Genomic DNA, 22,856 nt, shown 5'->3' on the forward strand with positions numbered 1-22,856 from the left:
ACCGGCCCGTCTGGCACCAACAACCATGCCACGCTCACAATTGCTTAAATCACCTTTCTTTTCCATTCTGACATTCAGTTTGAAGTTCAGGAGATTGTCTTGACCAGAACCACACTCCTAAATGCATTGAAGCAACTGCCATGTGATTGGTTGATTAGATAATTGCATTAATGAGGAATTGAACAGGTGTACCTAATAATCCTTTAAAGGGGGGGTGAAATGCTCGTTTTCACTCAATCTCCTGTTAATCTTGAGTACCTATAGAGTAGTACTGCATCCTTCATATCTCCAAAAAGTCTTAAGTTTTATTATATTTATAAGAGAAAAATAGTCTGTGTCGATTTTTTTCGGAAAAACACGAGTGGCTGGAGGCATGACATGTGGGCGGAGCTAAAGAATCACGAGCGCCAGTAGGCTTTTGAGTTGAGAGCGTTTGGAAGCTGTGACATTACCGTGAGGAAAAAACCATCATCCAAAACAAACCATGGCTAACAGTCAGATTCAGCCGTTTATTTATGATCCAGAATCAGATCCCGAGACTGAAACTGAACAAGAGCAGCAGCAGCAACAACTACAGCAGGACGTCTCTATGTGGTATGTATTGAAACTGTATATATTTGCTTAGCAGTTTTGGAAAATGACTAAGTTCCACTTTATGTCGTCTTTTTTTTTTCTTTAAAGGTGTACAAGGTTTACTTGATGTGCTTATAGCTAAGTTAACAACACAGAGATATTTTAAGCAGTTTTACTCACCACCTGCGGTTCCAACACACGATCGTGACCCTTTTTCGTTGGGATTGCATTATCCTTAAAAAATAAACGATACGCAAATCCGTCGTCAAACTGGGCCTTGTTTGTAAAACAAGCATCTTCGAAATGCAGGGAACAAACACAAACACTTGCACAACTCCGTCAATGCTCTGTAAAAATAAACTCCATCCACTGGTCCCTTAATGTTTTTTTTTTTTTTTTTTTTTGGTAATCTGTGCAGGGTTGTCTTGCCCTGGCAACCGAAAACACACTCCTTTTGTGACATTTCGCTCTCGCTCTGATCAGTGAATGTCTGTGCTCTTAGTGCTCTGCTATACGGGAGCGCGCGCTCTTCCGGCAGAAGTGCCTCAGGACCCATATAAGGAAATTCCGCTCCATCTAACGTCACACAGACCCACACTCTAAAACAACTTTCCGAAACTTGTGACAAACCGGAAGAGGTATTTTTGGAACAAAAATACTCCTTCAAACGTACAACTTAATTTTTGAAACTTTGTCCATGTTTAGCATGGGAATCCAACTCTTTAACAGTGTAAAAAACTCAGTATGCATGAAATAGCATTTCACCCCCCCCCCCCCCCCCCCCCTTTAAATGAGTGTAGATTGTTAACAAGTGTCAAAGGCTTCTACATCTGGTGAATCATTATCATTGAAAAGGGACTCTCAGCGCCATGTCAAATCATGGTCAGTTCAATCTGAAGGAGCTCCAAGAAGGTGTTCCTTCTTGTTTCCCAATCAGTGCATTTTCTGTGACAAAGCAAACTTCGAGTTCAAGGGCAAGACTGAAGAGCTTACAAAGTTTCAGAGTTGGAAACTCAAGGAACCAGGCTGGAAAGTTATTGAACCTAGGGCACATGAATTAAAGAAAGAGGCTCTTTATCGCAAGGTGCAGGGCAGGGACCTTTTTTTAATGGAAGCTAAGTATCATCCATCATGCAGAAACAACTTCACCACAGAGTACCAAACCCATGAGCGTGGAAGGAAGAGAGTAGAAAAGGCAGCAGACAACACTGACAGCCTGCAGGCCCAGAAGATAGCAGCACATAACAAGTCATATTGTGTGGCAAAGGACAACTTGTACAACTTTTATCAGGACAACTGCAACTTGTACATGAAGACATTGGAAAAATCAAGGTTTTCCTAATCAAAGTAGTCCATGTGATAACAGAGGGTCAGTTCGAATTTTTGAAGCATCGAAAATACATTTTGGTCCAAAAATAGTAAAATCTATGACTTTATTCAGCATTGTCTTCTCTTCCGTGTCTGTTGTGAGAGAGTTCAAAACAAAGCTGTTTGTGATATGCGGTTCGCGAATGAATCATTCGATGTAACCGGATCTTTTTGAACCAGTTCACCAAATCGGTTCACATCTCCAATACGCATTAATCCACAAATGACTTAAAGCTGCAGGTAACTTTTGTAAAAATGTATTTTTTACATATTTGTTAAACCTGTCATTATGTCCTGACAGTAGAATATGAGACAGATAATCTGTGAAAAAAATCAAGCTCCTCCCAGTGGTCCTATTGCCATTTGCAGGAATACATCGCTCCCGTTAAGAAACAACCAATCAGAGCTAAGGTCCATAACTTTGTTTGTGTTCAAAATGTAGAAAAATGTATATAATAAGCGAGTACACCATGAATCCATTTTCCAAACCGTGTTTTTGGCTTGTCCTGAATCACTAGGGTGCACCTATAATAAGTGTTTATATTCGGACTATTTTAGATTGCTTCAGGTGTACCGCGGCGGAGTAACCCAGTACCTTTGTGATTCTTCATAGACATAAACAGAGAGAAGTAGTTCCGGCTACGATGTCCTTCTGCAAGACGCAAGCAGTTCTGTTCATTAATCACTAGAGCGTCAAAAGTTACCGACTGCAGTTTTAAGCTGTTAACTTTTTTTAATGTGGCTGACACTCCCTCTGAGTTAAAACAAACCAATATCCCGGAGTAATTCATGTACTCAAACAGTACACTGACTGAACTGCTGTGAAGAGAGAACTGAAGATGAACGCCGAGCCGAGCCAGATAACGAAAGACTCATTCACGAGTCAAAAACCGTTTCTGTCAGACGTGTCCGATTCGCAAACCGAGGAGCTTATGATACTGTGCATGTGTGATTCAGCGTGAAGCAGACCGACACACAGAGCGCCTGAACTGAACTGATTCTTTTGGTGATTGATTCTGAACTGATTCTGTGCTAGTGTTATGAGTGCGGGTAAACCAAAGGCTTGAATCAAGGGCAATCATCGCAAATGGCGCCATTACGTCAAGCGCAAAAGAACCGGTGAACCGTTTTCTTCAACCGGTTTATTGAATCGAACTGTCTGAAAGAACTACTGGTGATCCGAAAACTTGACTCGAGAAATAAAGAGTGCCGTTTTACTGTTTACAATAGTTAAATAAACAAGAAGTTAAGAGTGTTAAGTGGTGTTTTAGACACAATATTTCCTGTTTATGTTGTATTTTGACATAAGATAATAATAATTTCAAACACAGCCACAGCACTGTTTTGAGTCTCTGAGCAACACGAAGGTGTTTTGTTCCTGAATGAATGAACCGTTTAAAGGGGGGGTGAAATGCTCGTTTTCACTCAATATCCTGTAAATCTTGAGTACCTATAGAGTAGTACTGCATCCTTCATAACTCAAAAAAAAAATAACAAAAAGTCTTTAGTTTTATCATATTCATAAGAGAAAGATAGTCTGTACCGATTTTTCCCAGAAAAACACGACCGGCTGGAGGCGTGGCGTGTGGGCGGAGCTAAAGAATCACGAGCGCGAATAGGCTTTTGCGTTGAGAGCGTTTGAAAGCTGTGACTTTACCGTGAGGAAAAAAACATCATCCAAAACAAACCATGGCTAACAGTCAGATTCAGCCGTTTATTTATGATCCAGAATCAGATCCCGAGGCTGAAACTGAACGAGAGCAGCAGCAGCAACGACTCGCTCCGAGTGGGGCTCGAACCCGGGTCTCCGATGGGAGGCGGACGCACTAACAAGGAGGCAGAGATATTTTAAGCAGTTTTACTCACCGCCTGCAGTTCCAACACACGATCATGACCCTTTTTCGTTGGGATCGCATCATCCTTAAGAAATAAACTATACATGCTCTGTAAAAATAAACTCCATCCACTGGTCCTTTAATGCTGTTTCTCTTTTGGTAATCTGTGCAGGGTTGTCTTGCCCTGGCAACCAAAAACACACTCCTTTTGTCACATTTCGCGCCGCTCTCTCTCTGATCAGTGAAGTCTGTTGTGCTCTCAGTGCTCTGCTATACGGGAGCGCGCGCTCTTCCGGCAGAAGTGCCTCAGGACCCATATAATATAATACACACACACACACACACACACACACACACACACAACACTTTCAGCAAAATATAAATATATATAAAATCCCAGAAAATCTAGAGATAGTCATTTTTGTCAACATCGCACACCCCTAGTCAGGGCAGACTATAGACTCGTACATGTGCGACTGTGGAAATAAATGTTTAGACTCACCTGTTTGAGTGACCTGACTAATTAATTATTTGAACCTTTGTTTTATATTGGTGCTTTGTTTTTTTATTGCAGATGCAGATGCAGCAGAGGAAGTGGATGGTGGGGACAAAATGAAAGTCACCCATGAGGATTGTCCCTGTGTTTGCTTCTGGGACATCTGCTTTACCTGTGTTTGGATTCAAATATCACGTCTTCATGAGAACCTAAATGGAAACCGGCAGATTTTTCCCAGAAGCAAACACATGCACCATAACATTGAAGTTGCCCATTGCTCAGGAATATGAAGAGTTTTGTCATTTTATGATATCTGGTATCATGCAATCTCCAAAGTTTGGGGTAGCTTAAAAAACTCCCAGACCTTATCACTCTTAATATGTGATGGATTGCTGTTCTTTTTTTATTTGTACTTGTTTAGAGCACTGTTCATTCATGTTAGAAATGTAACAATGTTCATTACCGTCACTTGTCTGTTTTGGATTCTCATTGCTTCCTTTGGTCTTCCTTTGTTCAGTTTTTCTTGATACTCTTTAGTTGTCTTAATAACAGATTGATTTAGTTTTTATTTGAGATGCTCTTCGTTAAGTTCCCTTTGTTTGCTATAAATTTCCTGTCAGTCTCTGTTGGTTCTCATTGATTATCTGGTTTTCTCCTGAATTCTTCCTTGTTCTTTTATGTTTGATGATTAAAGTATATCTTCTAGAATTCTTCCTCTTCATGTACATTTCTAAAGACCGAGTTACCTAACAATAAGTACATCTCTATAAACATCAAGTTTAAAGAGATACAGTGTATGATGCAGCTGTCCATCAGTGTAAACAATGTGCAAAGTAATTAAACCAAAAAGTACACAATTTATAAAGTTATTGGCTTCTAAAGTAAGGAGTCGACTCTGAATCGCTGAAACGAGTCGTTATAGGTTTCAAATCTTTTGCCCATCTCTATGTACGTCACTAGGAGCACTTTGCATTCAAGTTTTTTATTTTACTGTTTGCTTTGCGGTGAGAGGAATAATACATAATTCACCCCAAAAAGATGCTAATGCGTTGTTTACCGTGAAGTTGTGTGCGGAACAACCAATCAAACCTGACTATGTTAGTTGACCAATCAGAACACAGTATGCTACCGAAAGGTGGGGTTTAAGGAAACTGAATCTTTTGAACAGCTTCGCGTGAACCGTTTGGGGATCTCTGAGAATTGAGGTAATTTTGAAATGATATTTTGACAAAATGACAATGTTTTTTAAACTTGGATGGATTTAAACCCATTGTACAGGACTTATAAACAGTGATAGGAAGCTTAGAATTTTAATCTTACTGGCTCTTAAACATCTATGAATGTAAATGTATGTGTGTAATTGTATCCCATACATTATGCAGACCAAATGTCCCTACAGGTATAGAAATAACAGTAAACTTTGGCTTTGTAGGGACATGGTTTTAGGTCCCTGAGAACACAAGCTTATAAATCAAACAAAATGATTTCTGAAAATGTAAATTTAGGGGTTGGGTAGTTGACAGAGAGACAGCATACTGTATATGGTGTGTACAGTATAAAAACCATTCCACCGTTTATGAAATGGTCCAATAATTATAAAAGCTGTGGTAGATTATTCACATTCACAAGTTTCATAAAAATTCACATTCTAGATAAAAAAGTTCGTCAAGACAATAATGACAAGATAATAACCACTCCGGGGTACCCTAGCAACCGCATAGCAACACCTTAGCAACCACTCAGGGTACCGTAGCAACCGCATAGCAACACCTTAGCAACCACTTCGGGGGACCCTAGCAACTGCATAGCAACACCCTAGCAACCACTATGGGTACCCTAGCAAACGCATGGAAACACCATAGCAACCACTCAGAGTACCCTAGCAACTGCATGGCAACACCCTAGCAACCACTATGGGTACCCTAGCAACTGCATAGCAATTAACAAAGTTTTTAACTTAACTTAAAATTTAATTTTAAACTTTAAAACTTTCTGGCCAGGCTTTCTCAAGCCAACTTAAAGTTGGTCTTGACGAATAAAAAGCTAAAAAGAACAGCATTTGTTCAAAATAGAGATCGGTTTAACAATATAAGTCTTTACTATCACTTTTTACCAATTTAATATAACCTTGCCGAATAAAAGTTTTTTTTTCATCAAATAAATAAATACATTTACTGACCCCAATTTTTTTTTATGTTAATATACACTGTTGTAATTCAATCGAATATCATAATATTTAAGAAATTGTGTGTTTTTGCGTATTTGTCAAATCCTTCTTACACTTGTATAATTGCAATTTTGAAATTTCAATTATTACCACCTACCTATGTCTGCTCTCATGTACTTATATGCATTAGATGTTGACCTTGATTGATTAATGCATAATTATGAATTCCTATAGTGAAGGCATCGGGAACCCTCAATACACAGAAATCAATTTATTTGGCTCATGCTTTCTTTTCATAGTTTCTTCCTTGGACTGATCAGCCGCAACACTTCTTCTTCAACTGAAAGGTTCAGTTAAAAAAGTGCCAGAGAGGATAATTGAAGACTTTTTTACTTCATTCTGTGATTTAGCAGAGACTCCAGCTATAAACCGAACACTGACAGATGCGAACCAATCTTTTAAGTGGAAAATGCAAAACGATAAATCTTGGGCATCCAGGCCGCTGTATTAGTCCACGGACCGCAATGGCTCAAAGCAACATGACAATTTCAGATGAAAGTGTCAGCTGAGGATAATTAAATACCCATTTAAGATAACATCTAGACAGAGTCGCTCGTGTGAGGCCAAGGTCGCTCCTGACGGCGGCAGGGGCCTGATTTCTAGCTATCCGGAGGGAACCTCCCCAAGACAGCCCTACCTGGCATAACGCTCCTTATCACTGGGAATCTGATCATCGTCATACCTGATGGGAGAGAGAAGAGATCAAAATAAGATGAAGATGACGTGATGATGTCAGTTACATCACTTTTAGATTTCATGATTGTGGCTCAAATGGAGTGACATGAGCCGCTTTTATTATGCTGCATGGTTTGGATTATACTGTGTGAATATGGTAATATAATAATGGACTGTGACCACTGGATAATGAAAAACAACAAAAAAGACAAAACTAAACAATCTGAGGTGTCTGTATCCCAGGATATAAACTCACTTTTGTATGAACCGTTTCATAAATGTGCCTCCAAGAAGTATACAGTTGGGTTTTACATTAGTATCACTGAGATGATAATAAAAATAATTATATTTAGTTTTATAATCTATTAATATTAATTTTATTTATTTAGATTTTTTTAGTTTTTTTATTTTCTTATTTTGTTGATGTTTTAGTTATTTAGTTGTGTTTTTTTTCATTTATTATTAGTTATTTTATTTATTTTTAATAGGTCTTTATAGCTTTGATTTAATTTTACTTATTTTTTTGTCATTTCAATGCCACTTAAACATATGTGAAAATGAGACAAAAACATACTTATCTATTTATTTATTTTCATTTTTTTAATATATATATTTATTTAATATACATCATATACCTCACTGACCTTTGGAACTTATGCGGTATCATGTCATATGTATGTATGTGTGTGTGTGTGTGTGTATACACACATACATATTTCCCCTGGGGAAATGGATCAATAAACACAACAAATATTTTTTTGTAAAATGTAAAAATGCAGAAGGATTTGTGTGATGCGTAGGTTTAGGGACAGGGTTAGTGTAGGGGGAGAGCATATACAGTTAATTCATAGCTTCATTTCATATTTCCATTTTTTTTAAACAAAACGAAATAACAACAACAACAATAGGCTATAATTATAAAATCAAACCGTTTGTCATTTCTCTTTATTACTTTTGGTTCGTATTTCAATTTGTTGTTAGTCACCCAAATAAAATAAAATATACTAACAATTGACTGTGTGATGAAAAATGTAGTAGTTTATTTATTTATATATTTATACAATAAAATTTGTAAAAGAAAAACTAAATTTGCCTCTGTGCCTGCATTTCAATGAAATTGTGTTTATTGAAGAAATTTTAATCAAATTATCATAATAAAAATAATAGATAAGGTACAGATTTCGCTTTTAACGTTTGTTATGAACAAATATTGACTCAGATATTATGCAAAACATAATTTGTATCAGTACTGGAGAAGGCCTTGCACAATGAAGGTTTTACACAACTGGGGGATAAAAAGGCCCCATGACATCTCATCCATTTAAAGGATTTCAATATGCAATTCAACAGTTTTCAATAATATGAGTATATAGGGCCTTATAAAAATAACAAATCTTTAAATATTATAAATCATCATGTCATAAACATTTTAATATTCATCACTAGATGTACTACTTTAGATATTTTAAACATTAAATGGTAAATGTCAAAAGTCAGAATACACCGAACCAAAAAAAAGAAAGAAAACTCTAGTGCACTTTTAATGGATGTATAATAAAGGTTACATAAGGTTGAACATCACTTGCTTGTTTACTACTCACATTAGGATGTGAAATTTATTTTAAAAACACTTCGTCTTAGTGGCATGACATGTTTTTCATACTTTTGGTATGTAAAATCAAAATTGACCACAATAAAAATGAATAGAAATGTCTATAAAATAAGAATGATTTCCCCATATCAAATGTTTGAAAATAAAATAGGAAAAAAATAAAATAAAATCCTTTTCCAAAAGCAAGCTACTCCATATTCAGTTACCAAACTCAAGTTATCCCAAACCAGTATACATTTTTTTTTCTGCTGAACACAAAGTAAGATCTTTTCAATATTTTCAAGAATGTTTGTAACAAAGCAGATATGGGAACTTCTAGAGGCAAAGAAGTTTGGCAGTAGCCTACTGATGCTTGCAGTGCATTCCCATTTCAGAAATGTAATATATATATATATATCTATATATATATATATATATATATATTTATATATATATATATGTAAGTTTCCCCCCCATTATTAAGGTCAGGAAAAGCAGATGCTTGAAGTGGACAGAATTAATTGGAAATTAGTGATAATAGTGATAAACAGATATAGAGAAAGCTACAGGCACACTGGGTTCCCACTTATTCTGTAAAGATTTGTGAATGTTGCTGCTGTCATAGCGGGGGCCCAGCACATCTCTGAGAGCTGCTATCAGTTGTTTTTGGTTCATCTAGAGTAGATGGAGGAGGATCTGGGCCCTGCCATTGTGGCAGCAGCCGGAGAGCTCTCACTGGAGGACAACGAGCTGGACACACTGGCTTCAGGGGCAGAGGGGCCCGACGATTTTTACTTGATATCTGGGGGCCTGCAGTGGGAGAGTTTGGTTACAACTTAGACCAGTTTTCGGTGAGAAGCTCAGAAGTGGAGATGCTGGAGAGAGTGATAATGTGTCTGGTGAGCGAGGCTCTGGCTCTGGTGTATCTGGTGACTGTGATGTGTTGCCTGGTTTTCCAGAAAGTCATCCATGATGTGGAATTATTCAAATCAAGTTCTCTTAGCCTTATTTTGGAATGATCTGAAGCATTTTGATATTTAAAGCATGTCTTTTGTGGGTTTTAGAGAGGATTCCAGTCATTCATGCAAGGAAGAGGTCAAAAGGGAGTCAGGCTTTAGCTCTTTATCTTGAGTGACGGAAACCCCACTTTTGTCTTTTGATTTTCCCTGTGAGATTCAGAATGTAACTCCGGACTCATTTATCATCGGTTCACTGCCTAAAGTTGCCAACACTGGAGGAGTTATTTTTATACAGTAATTCATAGAGGAGTATCTAGTTAACTCAGGCTTTCTGGTGTCAGCTGACACTACTTGTTAATTCTGATTAAGCTCAACTTTTTCTTGTCCTTTCTTATTGTAATTGAGTTTTTAGGTTTAATCAATAGTGTGTACTCAAACAAACTGAGATTGTATTACTTAAACGTGTCATTTCTTTACATTAATTATGAATTCTAAGTAAACTGTACTTTTTAATGGCCTTTCTTATTGTAATTATGTGTTTGAGCTAAAACAACTTAACATCTTCACGTTTTGCCTGTCCAACACACGCAGTACCTTCACCACACTGCATCCTCAGTGGAAATCATTTTGGAGGGTAACATTGTGATGGATGTTGAGAGCCTGCCCCAGGCCATGTACATTGTCTTAGGACTTACCTATGCACTGCACCTCAACTACCCAAAGTACATGAAGAACACTTTAGAGTTTTTTCAACAGGTACTTCTGAACTTAGGTAAGACAGATCTGAAACCTAAACGTCAAACACTCAAGAATCAGCTTGCAATGTAAGATCCAGCATCTCCTCTTCCCAAGTCATCAAATGTGAGACTTTTTTTTATTGTTAATTGGCAGTAAAGGTAAAGTAAATTGAAGAGGGAGAGGGTAAGGAGAGATGGACAGCCTAAAACATGTTACATGGGGGATAGAGAAAGCATTGGGGGTTGTGAGGAGGGGAGATAGAGCGAGGAGGAGGGGAAAGTATGGGCTCTAGATGGTTATCTACTGTCAAGTTTTATTTTTCACTCTTATTCGGTCTCACACATGCTTTTTAATTTTAGTCAGAGAAACCATTTTTTGTTAATGATCGAGTTCACAAATGTCAAGATGGAGGAGTGGAGTAGAGAGAGGATGGGGTGGGGGTGGGACGTGGCGGAAGAGGAAGGGAGGTAGAGTTGGGCTCTCAGATACAGGTATCTGCTGTAGCCAATCTGACTCGAACCAGACAAATCAAAGAGTCGATCAGGACTGTGGTTGAAACACGAGCCGAATTCCTCAGGAAGTCATTAAACATTCTGTGCCACAAGTCCCAAGCAAGATAACCAACCAACCAACTTTCACAGAACAGCTTTCAACATTAACACCACTAGAACAATTATTGACAATTTTAATTCGAAGAAGAGATTGTCAAATTTGGGGCAAGTGAGATGCAACGTCGGACATCAAGTGTGAGAGTACTACACAATATCCTCCCAGTAAAGGTTCTTGTGGTACCGCCAGACCTGCAGATCGGCTGAAGGGATTTGAAAACGGTAAAACTCAACTGTTTAGCTCTGGGGAAGTAGTAAAATGAGCTTATTTCCAAAAAAAGTGGAGTATCCCTTTAAGTGTTGAAGTATAAATGTTAAGATACCTGTGTTTAGCAGGGCTGAGTTTTATCTTGCCAGTTTGTCAACCAAATTTGAAGAGGTGCAGTACAATATTGTAATGATTGGCGGTAAAGAGGAAGAGATTTTTTTTCTTTTCATGTCATCACTGAGGATACTACACACTAGAAGCTTATTAGGCCATGACTTTGTTTCTTTTGTTGCTAAAAAAAATGACATGTTCAATAAAATTTAAAATTTGATCAGTGTAAAAAAATTTTTTAAGACAATGAGTTACCTCAGTTTTTTTGAGTAGATTCTACTTATTCGGGTTATGAGTGCAGGGCCTTCTTGGTTGTTTTGGTTCTTTGTGCTGTTTTGAGAGTTCACTCCGAGCAGAATCTATATTTGAACGTTTCTGTTCCTGCATTCCTCTGATATTATAACCTTTCTGAAACCGGTTCGTGTGGAAGAAATGCTGGTTAATAACATTATTTTTTAAAAACAATATTCTTTGCCTATAACAGTGGTTTTCAACCTGTGGTCCGCGGCCCCCTAGTGGGCCGCGGTGGTATTGCAGGTGGGCCGCCAATTATTTTCTGTTCATTTCCAGTCCATTCTAGGGCTGTGCGATTAAAAGAAAACGTCCTAAAATCACGAATAACTCCAGGTTCACACACTGTCTGTGAGGCGCCTTTTTTCTGAGCCAATGTTGACGGATCAGAGCGTTCTCACTGCGGTAAAAGGCTAGAAATAAAAACGTGCGAAAATAATTCATGTCTAACACATGAGCATAGAGTGAATTTGTTAGTGAACAGGATGCAGTTTAAGTGAGAGGAGACACGTTTTAAGTGTGCACACTCTCTCCTCGCAAAGCAGCGTGTATCTGAGCAAGCACGACCGGTTATGTGACAGAGCAAAGGAAATCTGCTGCGAACAGAGAGATTCGCACTCGTGCATTATTTTAATGTGCTTTCGCGTTATATTTATGCGCTCTCACTGCTGACCGCATACACATACTGTATACACACTGCAAACACCTGAGGCACCGCTACAATTAATGAGCTCTATGAACAATGCATGGCAAAAAAGAAAAAAAAGTCCCTGTATACAGGATTTTTATTTATTTATTTTTTTTTTTTGCCACAAGTCTATACATTTTTTTACATCTTCACTATAGTGATAATTTTGACTTATGTCTGTTCTAGAGATGTTACAACTTTTTGATAAAGCTCTGATTGGTTTTCTTTTGGAAATATGTTTCAAATTAATCCTGAATGCATTTATGACTGTAAAAGCACAATTGCAAAATTGATCAAAAAAATCGCGATAGTTTTTTTATTTTTTTGTCCATATTGCACAGCCCTAGTTTATTCAATAAATATAGTTTAAAATCTAGCTTCTGAGTACTAAGTTATTAACCCAACAATAGCGGGGTCAGTAAATTTATTTGAAGTGGGCCGCGCAAACATATGTGTTTGGTTGTGTGGGCCGCGAGTTGAAAAAGGTTGGGAACCACTGGCCTATAATTTGCCTAATAATAATGTAATCCACATTGTTTTCTATATGCAGGCTTTACAGTTCTTACCGCGCTAGCTCGTGGGTTCTTGGCTTTGTTGGAAGGAGGACACCGACAGGGAGCTCAGCAGATCATAACACTTGATTTATTAAACATGAAGAGGTGAACATCAGGAATTAGCCACATCTGATTACACCAAAGTCTCTGATTACCCTCGCTACCTCTCACAACTGCGCGCAGACTTTTCTCTCCCCCTAATCGCAGGTCTATGTTCTCGGGATATTACCTTCAGATCTTATTTAAAGTTATAGAACATTAATTTTAACCTTACATTTCACTCTCTACAATAATAGTAATATAAAAATAAATTACAGTATTTTCTTTACTCAAACAGAAAAGGAAAAAATAGAGATCTAACGTTAGTCAATAACCGGTTGCGATTAGTCAAAGCCAATACAGCATCATCTTTTCTAGATTTTGGCCAAATGTACATAAACTTTACATTTTATAAAGCTACTGTGAGATGGTTATTAATTTTTTGTACCGAATTACTGCAGCAAAAGAGACAAAGTGCATGAATTTACTAAACCCAACAAAACAAAAATGTAAAGAGGCTTCAAAAGAAACCACAGTGCAAAACACAATCTGTGATCAATACAATATACTGTCTATTGTATAAGGGCAGACCTGACACATAAAATAATGCAGTTTCTGTCATTTCAACTGATGATCGTGTTTTTTGTCATAGTGTTAGGATTGACTAAATGTTCCTGTTGAAACAGAACGTGTTAGTGTTTTGAATAATTATTTGATTTTGAAACATGTTTGCAGTGTTTGGTTAGACATAGTGTATTTTGTTAGTTTATTATTGTATTTTGAAAATTAGTTTTGGGGTTTAGTTTACAATGTGTGGTTTTGAGCATGAAATTAACTGTTTTGCCAATTGTGTGTTTTAGGTGTGTTGGTGCGTTAAGAGTTTAGGAAACTTGTTAAATGTATTGAAAAAAACGTCAAAGGGATTGTAAAAAACTGTAAGAGTGAAATAGATGAATCCCAATTTGTGGATTGAGGTCTTAGAGCCCAGTGGATTAACCCTTTCACAGTCATCATTATACAACAGAAGAGGAACAGAGGGCTCAGTGAGGAAAATATAACTTGTTTTGAACACAGTGGTGTCATCCAGATTGTTTGAGTCACTTAGCTTATTTTCCTCTCCAACATCTCCTCCATTGTCCCTGGACTCTCAAGAATGAGTTTCAGTAGTGGACGTAAGGGAATCCTTTGAAAAGTATCCTGCACTGCCACCTGTTTTACAGTGTCTGTCTGTGAGTCCCTCTGCTGGGTGTATGAGACACCAGGGAGAGACTCCTCCACTGGCTCAACTAGGTACCCAGCTTGAACAAAGTATTTCATCTGCTTGTGTTCAGTATCCAAGCACTGAAAAGCTTTGGCTGCATTTGTGAATTGCAGATTCAGCTGTTGACCTTCAGGAGTCTCACTTTGGCCAATCCTTTGTAAGAATGACATTGTCTGTCTTTGTAAAGCACCAACAATATCAAAGACCAAACTAGATGTTTGCTGAACTACAAAATTGACAGTAGACAGGGTCAGAGATGATTTTGCCCTCAATTTTGATAAAAACAAGTCCACTCGATCTGTGAAAGTGTTCTGCTCTAACTCATCCCGTTCCATGTCATCAGCAGCATTATCTTCAGCAGCATTATCTTCAGCAGCGTTATCTTTAGCAGCGTTATCATCAGCAGCGTTATCTTCAGCAGCGTTATCATCAGCAGCATGATCTATAGCAGTGTTATCTTCCTCCTCTAAAGGCTCACTCTGAGAAGCCGTCAGTCTACTGTCAGTCCTCAATGTCATTGTCTGAGGCAAGTGTGTTGTCTGGCTGGATACTTCTGCCTCAGACTCTACACGGCGCTGAAGCAGATGCCTCTTAAATGATTTGCTGTAATTAAATGTCCTTTGACACCTGGCTTGACCACACTCAAAATAACTTGATGAACTATATACATTATGCATTCTTCTTAGATGCGAAAACAAGAAACGAACATTGGCCCCAACAGTCTTTTTGCACTTAACCCCTTACTAGTAACCCCCCTTTTTTGGCATGGAGACCGAAATTACATACCCAAAATAAAAAGGTTTCTGCTCATGATTCTTTCTGACTAGATACATAATCAACCTTTGTTCACAAAGCTGACACTTTAAAGTTTACTGTTCAGGAATCAGAATCACTCAGACTGTTATGATAATAGAGATATATAAGCTCAAACATAAAAACAAAAATAAAAATATTAAAAACATATGTTTTAAATGTATTTAAAAAAATGTTGATGTAGGAAATGAGTTTGAAAACACAGTGTAGCTAAGGCCACAAGTCTTCCAAGACTTCATAAAAAATTTCATAATCGAATCTGTAAAACTGTGAATTTTATGAAATATTTTCTAAGGCCATGTCATGTGTGTTTTTAGAGAAGGCTAATCAGATTGATTTATGGCCCTTGTCATCTCTGTAAGATCTCACATGTAAACATGTGTATGTTTCACTGTTGAAAACTGCCCGAATCATGATTGTATTGTTCTCACCAAACGGTTCTTTCACACCTCCGCAAAGTATGACACATTATCCGCATTATTCTTTTATCATTATTCTTTTGATTTTATTCCACCTTTATTAGCCTTGATTGTGGTTTTTCAGGCTTTACAAAGCAACAAAGCAGCGATCTCACTTCAGTCTCTCTTTGCATTTAGCCCTTATTTATCAAAAGTCTTACTATAAAAATACAACAAAACATTTTCTTACGACCTTACGTGAATTATTGTGACAAAAATGCATTATGAAGAAGAAAAGCACCTGCTATTAGTAGCATTGGTGCTAACGTTAGCATCAAGCTACATCTGACAATTTATGAAATTATTAGTACACTTTTAATCAAAACTCACTTTAAACCCTGATCGAGTGTTTATAATAACTTCCTTTAGCGATCAGGGGTGGAATTTGGTCGTTTACTGTTGTAAAAATATGTTATTTGTAGCCTTTTTCATCGCTGCACAAGTTAGCATTTCCGATGTACATTTTCGATTTTTTTTATAAAAACGCCCCAGATCTCAAGAAATTCTCATACCAAGCTTTACTATCGTAATCGCGGGTTTATTATTCGGATATTTTGTGTGTACAGAGGTGTTTCAGTGTTGTTTTGGCCAGATAACTACCAGGAAGTGTGCAGGAAGCATGTGACACGATGGGGCGGTGTCCAGATATGAAACTCTAAGATTGACGTTTGAAAGACCCAATCAGAGTCTGAGTCACACACCGCACGAGCTGTGACTACTGCACGCACACAGAGATCGCTGGGAGAGGCTGTTTATCATCTGATCGCGTAAATCCGTGGAAAATGAATAGAAATGACGATTCTGTCTGAAGAAATATGAAGTAAACATCAGTAAATATATCCATATATCTCTGCAGATATGCATCTTTGGTCTGTAAATCCTTATTGACGCTGTTCAGTGAGTCTATGTGAACACAAATAAACCGCTCTTGACGTGACTGAATATGAGTGAGTTGTGAATTTCTATTCAAAATGTGGCATAATACGGATTTATTATTTTGCACTCCTGACATAAATCACTAAATATCTGTCACTGCAACAATGTTTTATCAAAATATTGGTCAAATATCGAAGCTTGAGTCTTTAAACTTTCCATTGATGCACAGTTTGTCCAGATGAAGTAAGACAGTGATGTTTAATGTGCTGTGAAAGTGAAACAATAATAAACTGGGGCCGTCAGCGATGTTTGCACGCAAAGGGGTTAAGAAACCAAAACTAGATCCTAGTGTACTGGCAAATTATAGGCCTATTTCAAATCTTCCATTTATGTCTAAAATTTTAGAGAAAGTTGTGTCTGCTCAATTGAGCACCTTCCTGCATAAAAATGATCTGTATGAAGAATTTCAGTCAGGTTTTAGGCCCCACCATAGCACAGAAACTGCACTTGTTAAAATTACAAATGACCTGCTCCTTGCGTCAGACCAAGGCTGCATCTCATTTCTAGTCTTACTTGATCTTAGTGCTGCGTTCGACACCATAGATCATGACATACTCATAGATCGATTACAAAACTATACAGGTATTCAAGGGCAGGCTCTAAGATGGTTTAGATCTTACCTGTCCGATCGCTACCATTTTGTTTACTTAAATGGGGAGTCATCTCATTTATCATCAGTAAAATATGGAGTGCCACAAGGATCCGTCCTAGGTCCCCTTCTATTTTCAATATATATGTTGCCCCTTGGTAATATTATTAGAAAATACGGAATTAGCTTCCACTGTTATGCTGATGATACTCAGCTATATATCTCAACGAGACCAGATGAAACTTCCCAATTATCTAAGCTAACAGAGTGTGTTAAAAATGTAAAAGATTGGATGACACACAATTTTCTCCAATTAAATTCGGATAAGACAGAGATACTAATTATTGGACCAAAAAACACTACACAGAATCTTGTAGATTACAATCTGCAACTAGACGGATGTACTGTTACTTCCTCTACAGTCAGAAATCTGGGTGTTATATTAGACAGCAATTTGTCTTTTGAAAATCATATTTCCAATGTTACAAAAACTGCATTCTTCCATCTTAGAAACATTGCCAAGCTACGAAACATGTTATCTGTTTCTGATGCAGAAAAGCTAGTTCATGCATTCATGACCTCTAGACTGGACTATTGTAATGCACTTCTAGGTGGTTGTCCTGCTTCGTCAATAAACAAGCTACAGGTCGTCCAAAATGCAGCAGCTAGAGTCCTTACCAGGTCAAGAAAATATGATCATATTACCCCAATTTTACAGTCTCTGCACTGGCTACCTATTAAGTTCCGTATCAGTTACAAATTATCATTACTTACCTATAAGGCCCTAAATGGTTTAGCTCCAGCGTACCTAACTAGCCTTCTACCACGTTACAACCCATCACGCACCCTAAGGTCACAAAACGCTGGACTTTTGGTCGTTCCTAGGATAGCAAAGTCCACTAAAGGAGGTAGAGCTTTCTCACATTTGGCTCCCAAACTCTGGAATAGCCTTCCTGATAATGTTCGGGGTTCAGACACACTCTCTCTGTTTAAATCTAGATTAAAAACACATCTCTTTCGCCAAGCATTCGAATAATGTATCTTTTTAATTGTGAGTGTAGTTGCATCTGTTCAAAGGTGCATTTTTATTCATTAACTTGGGTTAAACTAATTTTACTTTGTTGGATCAGCAGCTATGCTAATGATGTCTGTATTTTGTTTCTATGTTTCGCCACGGGATTTACATCCCGTGGTAACTAGGATTTAAACAAGCTCCAGTCTGGATCCAGAACACCTGAGAAGAGATGATGCTGACCCTCAGAGGACCCCAGATGATGCTACCTTGAATCAACAAACAGAACTAACAATTATTGCTAAATGTGTGACTGAATCATATAATAACCTTATTAATAATATTGATAGTTCATCGTCTAGCTGACTACGTCTTGTATTATTATTATTATTTTTATTTTTTCTAAAATCCTGTCAAATGTGCACAAACTACTAGCTACTACTAAATATTGTAGAAACATAATTTTCTGTAAAGTTGCTTTGTAACGATTTATTTTGTAAAAAGCGCTATACAAATAAACTTGAATTGAATTGAATTGAACTTTACATTTGATGTAAAAGTTATTGCACCCAAAAGTAACTTAAATTGGAGCTGTATAACTTTGATCATAAACAACCCTGTATTAGCCCGAACAGAGCCCTGTGTGTGAAACCTCTAAAATGGTCAATGATTTCAATTTTAATAAGGTAATACATATGTAATGCATCCTCTATAGATGCAGCACAGTGTATACCATTTTGCTCAAACAAAATTCATCCTTGACTACTTAAAAAAATTAAGTTCTTTATTTTTTGTAATTTAATTTAAAAAAGTAAACTTTTGTATATTCTAAATTCATTGCACACAAACAGAACTATTTCAAGAGTTTTTTGTTTTAATTCTGGTTGTTATGACGTACAGCTTGGGAAAATTTAAAATTCATTATCTAAAAAAAATTGAATATTCCATTTTGAGCTTGATTAGTTTTATTAATTATGAGTATAAATACAGGGTACCTCCTGGGCTAGTTCACAACATGCAACCACAATTGTGGGAAATACTACTGACTTGACAGTTGTCCAGAAGACAATCATCAACATCCTCCACAAGGAGGGTAAGCCACAGAAGGTCATTGCTGAAAGGGCTGGCTGTTCACAGAGTGCTGTATCAAAATATATTTATAGAAAGTTGACTGGAAGGAAAAAGTGTTGTAGGAAAAGGTGCACAAGCAACAGGGATGACTTCAGTCTTGGGAAGATTGTCAGGAAAAGTAGATTCAAGAACTTGGGAGAGCTTCACAAGGAGTGGACTGAAGCCGGGGTCAGTGCATCAAGGTTCACCACACTCAGACATCTTCAAGAAAAGGGCTACAGCAGTCACATTCCTAAAACCAAGCCACTCCTGAGCCAGAAAAAAAAACATCAGAAGCATTTCACCTGGGGTAAGGAGGAAAAGAACCGGACTGTTGCTCAGTGGTTTTTCCTCTTTTCAGATGAAAGTAAATGTTGCATATATTTGGAAAACAAGGTCTGGAGTCTGGAGAGGCACAGAATCCAAAGTCCAGTGTGAAGTTTATGAAGTCAGTGATGATTTGAGTGCCGTGACGTTCGCTGGTGTTGGTTCATTATGTTTTATCAAGTCCAAAGTCAATGCAGCCATCTACCAGGAGATTTTGCAGCACTTTATGCTTCAATTTGCTGACAATCTTAATGGAGATGCTGATGAAGAGGGTAGTGAAGTGAACAATAGATAACACAACAGAAAAACAGTAAACAGGAACAGCTAGGGGAGGCCACTGGGAAAGCTTCAGGAAACAACTGGCAGAGTACTTGGCAACAGAGGGGGCAGCAAAACCAGGCTGATGGAGACCACACAAGGCACCATAGAGCAGAGCTCAGACACTTGTTGACCACTGACTCTGAAACAGACCAAGTGCCAGGTAGGTCGAACCAGGGCAGGACACACGGGGACAGGTCAGGAACTCTAACACAAGACTAGACAGGACAAAGCTCCACAAAAAACCCAAAATAAACTCAAGACAAGGAAAGATAAGCCACTGAACTAATAAAAGGTTAACAAAATAAGAAACTACAAATTTAACCAACTTAGAATAGTCAAACAAAACCAAGAATCAAAACTAGAAAAATTAAATAAATGCTACAAATAAAAGCTTGACAACCTACCCACAGTGCCAAAACCACTACCAAGTGATTTGCTGACCATGATATTACTGTGGTTGACTGGCCAGCCAACTCACCTGACCTGAACCTCACAGAGAATCTATGGGGTATTGTGAAGAGGAAGATAAGTAACATCTGAAAATCAATACAGAGAGCTGCTGAAGGCTGTTATCAAAACAACCTGCAGTGCCACAGGCAGCAATTGCAAAAGGAGCCCCAACCATGTCTGTGGGAGGTTCATGGTAGCGGTAAGCGGAGTTACATGAGGCCTCTGATTTATTTTGTAAAGAATCGAGTCAAAATTGTTATTTATACATTTTCTTTGCCTCTGTTGCAGCACAAATCAAAGACAAGTTAACATTTTTAACAAAGCCATGCTGAAAATGAGACTGGAGGAGGAAAGGACAATACTTGTTCAGGAGATGGCCCAGCACTGCTTATGGTTGCAGAAGTTTCAGGCAATTAAAGGTGCTCTAGGGAACTTTTGTAAAAAAATATATTTTTTACATTTTAAAAATATATTTTACATAAAAATTTACATCATTATGTCCTGACAGTAGAATATGAGACAGATAATCTGTGAAAAAAATCAAGCTCCTCTGGCTCCTTCCAGTGTCTATTGCCATTTGCAGAAAGTCATGCGCTCCCGGTAAAAAATAACCAATCAGAGCTGCGGTCCGTAACTTTGTTTGTGTTCAAAATGTAGAAAAATGAACATAATAAGCGAGTACACCATGGATCCATTTTCCAAACCTTGTTTTTAGCTTGTCCTGAATCACTAGGGTACACCTATAATAAGTGTTTATATTCGGACTATTTTAGATTGCTTCGGGGGTACCGCGGCGGAGTAACCCAGTACCTTTGTGATTCTTCATAGACATAAACAGAGAGAAGTAGTTCCGGCTACGATGTTCTTCCGCAAGACGCAAGCAGTTCTGTTTATTAACCGCTAGAGCGTCAAAAGTTCCCTACTGCAGCTTTGATAAAAGAAGAAAAGTTTCATCTTTGTAACCATACCAATCAAACAGGAAGTGATGGTGATAAGGACACCATACTTTAACTTTACCTAACAAGAGACATATCTTACTAGAAAGCAGTTGAAAAACATTACACTGACCATCTAATTTTGGTGAGTTATAACAAATATTACAAAGCAATGGCTATGTCACGGTAATTTGGATTTGTTTTTCACTTTTCACTTACAGACAAGTGAAACAAGGGCCTTTCCTGTCTCTGTCTGAAGTTTTGGATACATTGAAAGAGGTGCTCCTTCAATACAAGGCTGTTTTAGACCCTCAGGGCTCTGCTGTAGAACTGGAAGATAAACAGGAGAATGAAAGTGGTTTCAGCAGTCCAGACACCAGTGAAAATGAAGAGGTAATGAATATGGGAAAAGTGTCTTTTTTTTAACACTCTTAATTCATTTAACCCGTTAGATTCAGTAAAGATAACATTAATACTACATTTGTTTTCCAGAGTTTGAATAGGGACATGTTAAACATTCTGTTTGTGTCTGGGTCTCTCAGGCAGGAGATACCAGGCAGGTGTCTTTAATCGTTTGATTGTGGTCTGGGCAGTGTAAAAGGACGTCATGGCTGCCATTCCAGGTTCCTTCTCTCCTGTATTGACATTGTTTTGCTTTTTGTTTGCCTTTTTGCCATATGACTGATTACGCCAAACTCTCATTTCATACAATATCATTTATACTGATTATTGCTTATGTCTCATCTCACATATTTACTGTAATAAATCACAATTTTGTATCTTTATCCACGTGCGGTCTCCCATTTCATGTTGCCTGAGCAAAAGAGAGCCTGGTCAGGCTTATACTGTTGTTCCACTTTTCTGGACTTGTAAGGTTTATATATGAGCTTATATATATATATATATATATATATATATATATATATATATACAGTATTGTTCAAAATAATAGCAGTACAATGTGACTAACCAGAATAATCAAGGTTTTTCGTATATTTTTTTATTGCTACGTGGCAAACAAGTTACCAGTAGGTTCAGTAGATTCTCAGAAAACAAATGAGACCCAGCATTCATGATATGCACGCTCTTAAGGCTGTGCAATTGGGCAATTAGTTGAATTAGTTGAAAGGGGTGTGTTCAAAAAAATAGCAGTGTGGCATTCAATCACTGAGGTCATCAATTTTGTGAAGAAACAGGTGTGAATCAGGTGGCCCCTATTTAAGGATGAAGCCAACACTTGTTGAACATGCATTTGAAAGCTGAGGAAATGGGTCGTTCAAGACATTGTTCAGAAGAACAGCGTACTTTGATTAAAAAGTTGATTAGAGAGGGGAAAACCTATAAAGAGGTGCAAAAAATGATAGGCTGTTCAGCTAAAATGATCTCCAATGCCTTAAAATGGAGAGCAAAATCAGAGAGACGTGGAAGAAAACGGAAGACAACCATCAAAATGGATAGAAGAATAACCAGAATGGCAAAGGCTCAGCCAATGATCACCTCCAGGATGATCAAAGACAGTCTGGAGTTACCTGTAAGTACTGTGACAGTTAGAAGACGTCTGTGTGAAGCTAATCTATTTTCAAGAATCCCCCGCAAAGTCCCTCTGTTAAAAAAAAGGCATGTGCAGAAGAGGTTACAATTTGCCAAAGAACACATCAACTGGCCTAAAGAGAAATGGAGGAA

The 22,856-nt window shown here is 37.7% G+C and overlaps 1 protein-coding gene across 1 annotated transcript in view; it reads left to right on the top strand.

Annotated features, from left to right (window-relative positions):
- The window catches only part of LOC127981121 (uncharacterized), a 39,060-nt gene extending 29,455 nt beyond the window's left edge, over positions 1-9,605 (top strand). The window contains exon 6 of the mRNA XM_052585484.1: positions 9,450-9,605. Within this exon, the coding sequence (XP_052441444.1) occupies positions 9,450-9,605 (156 nt within the window). The remainder of the gene's footprint in view (positions 1-9,449) is intronic.
- The last annotated feature ends 13,251 nt before the right edge of the window (positions 9,606-22,856 follow it).

Source organism: Carassius gibelio, chromosome A4 (genome assembly GCF_023724105.1).
Source record: "Carassius gibelio isolate Cgi1373 ecotype wild population from Czech Republic chromosome A4, carGib1.2-hapl.c, whole genome shotgun sequence".
Classification (NCBI taxonomy): domain Eukaryota; kingdom Metazoa; phylum Chordata; class Actinopteri; order Cypriniformes; family Cyprinidae; genus Carassius; species Carassius gibelio.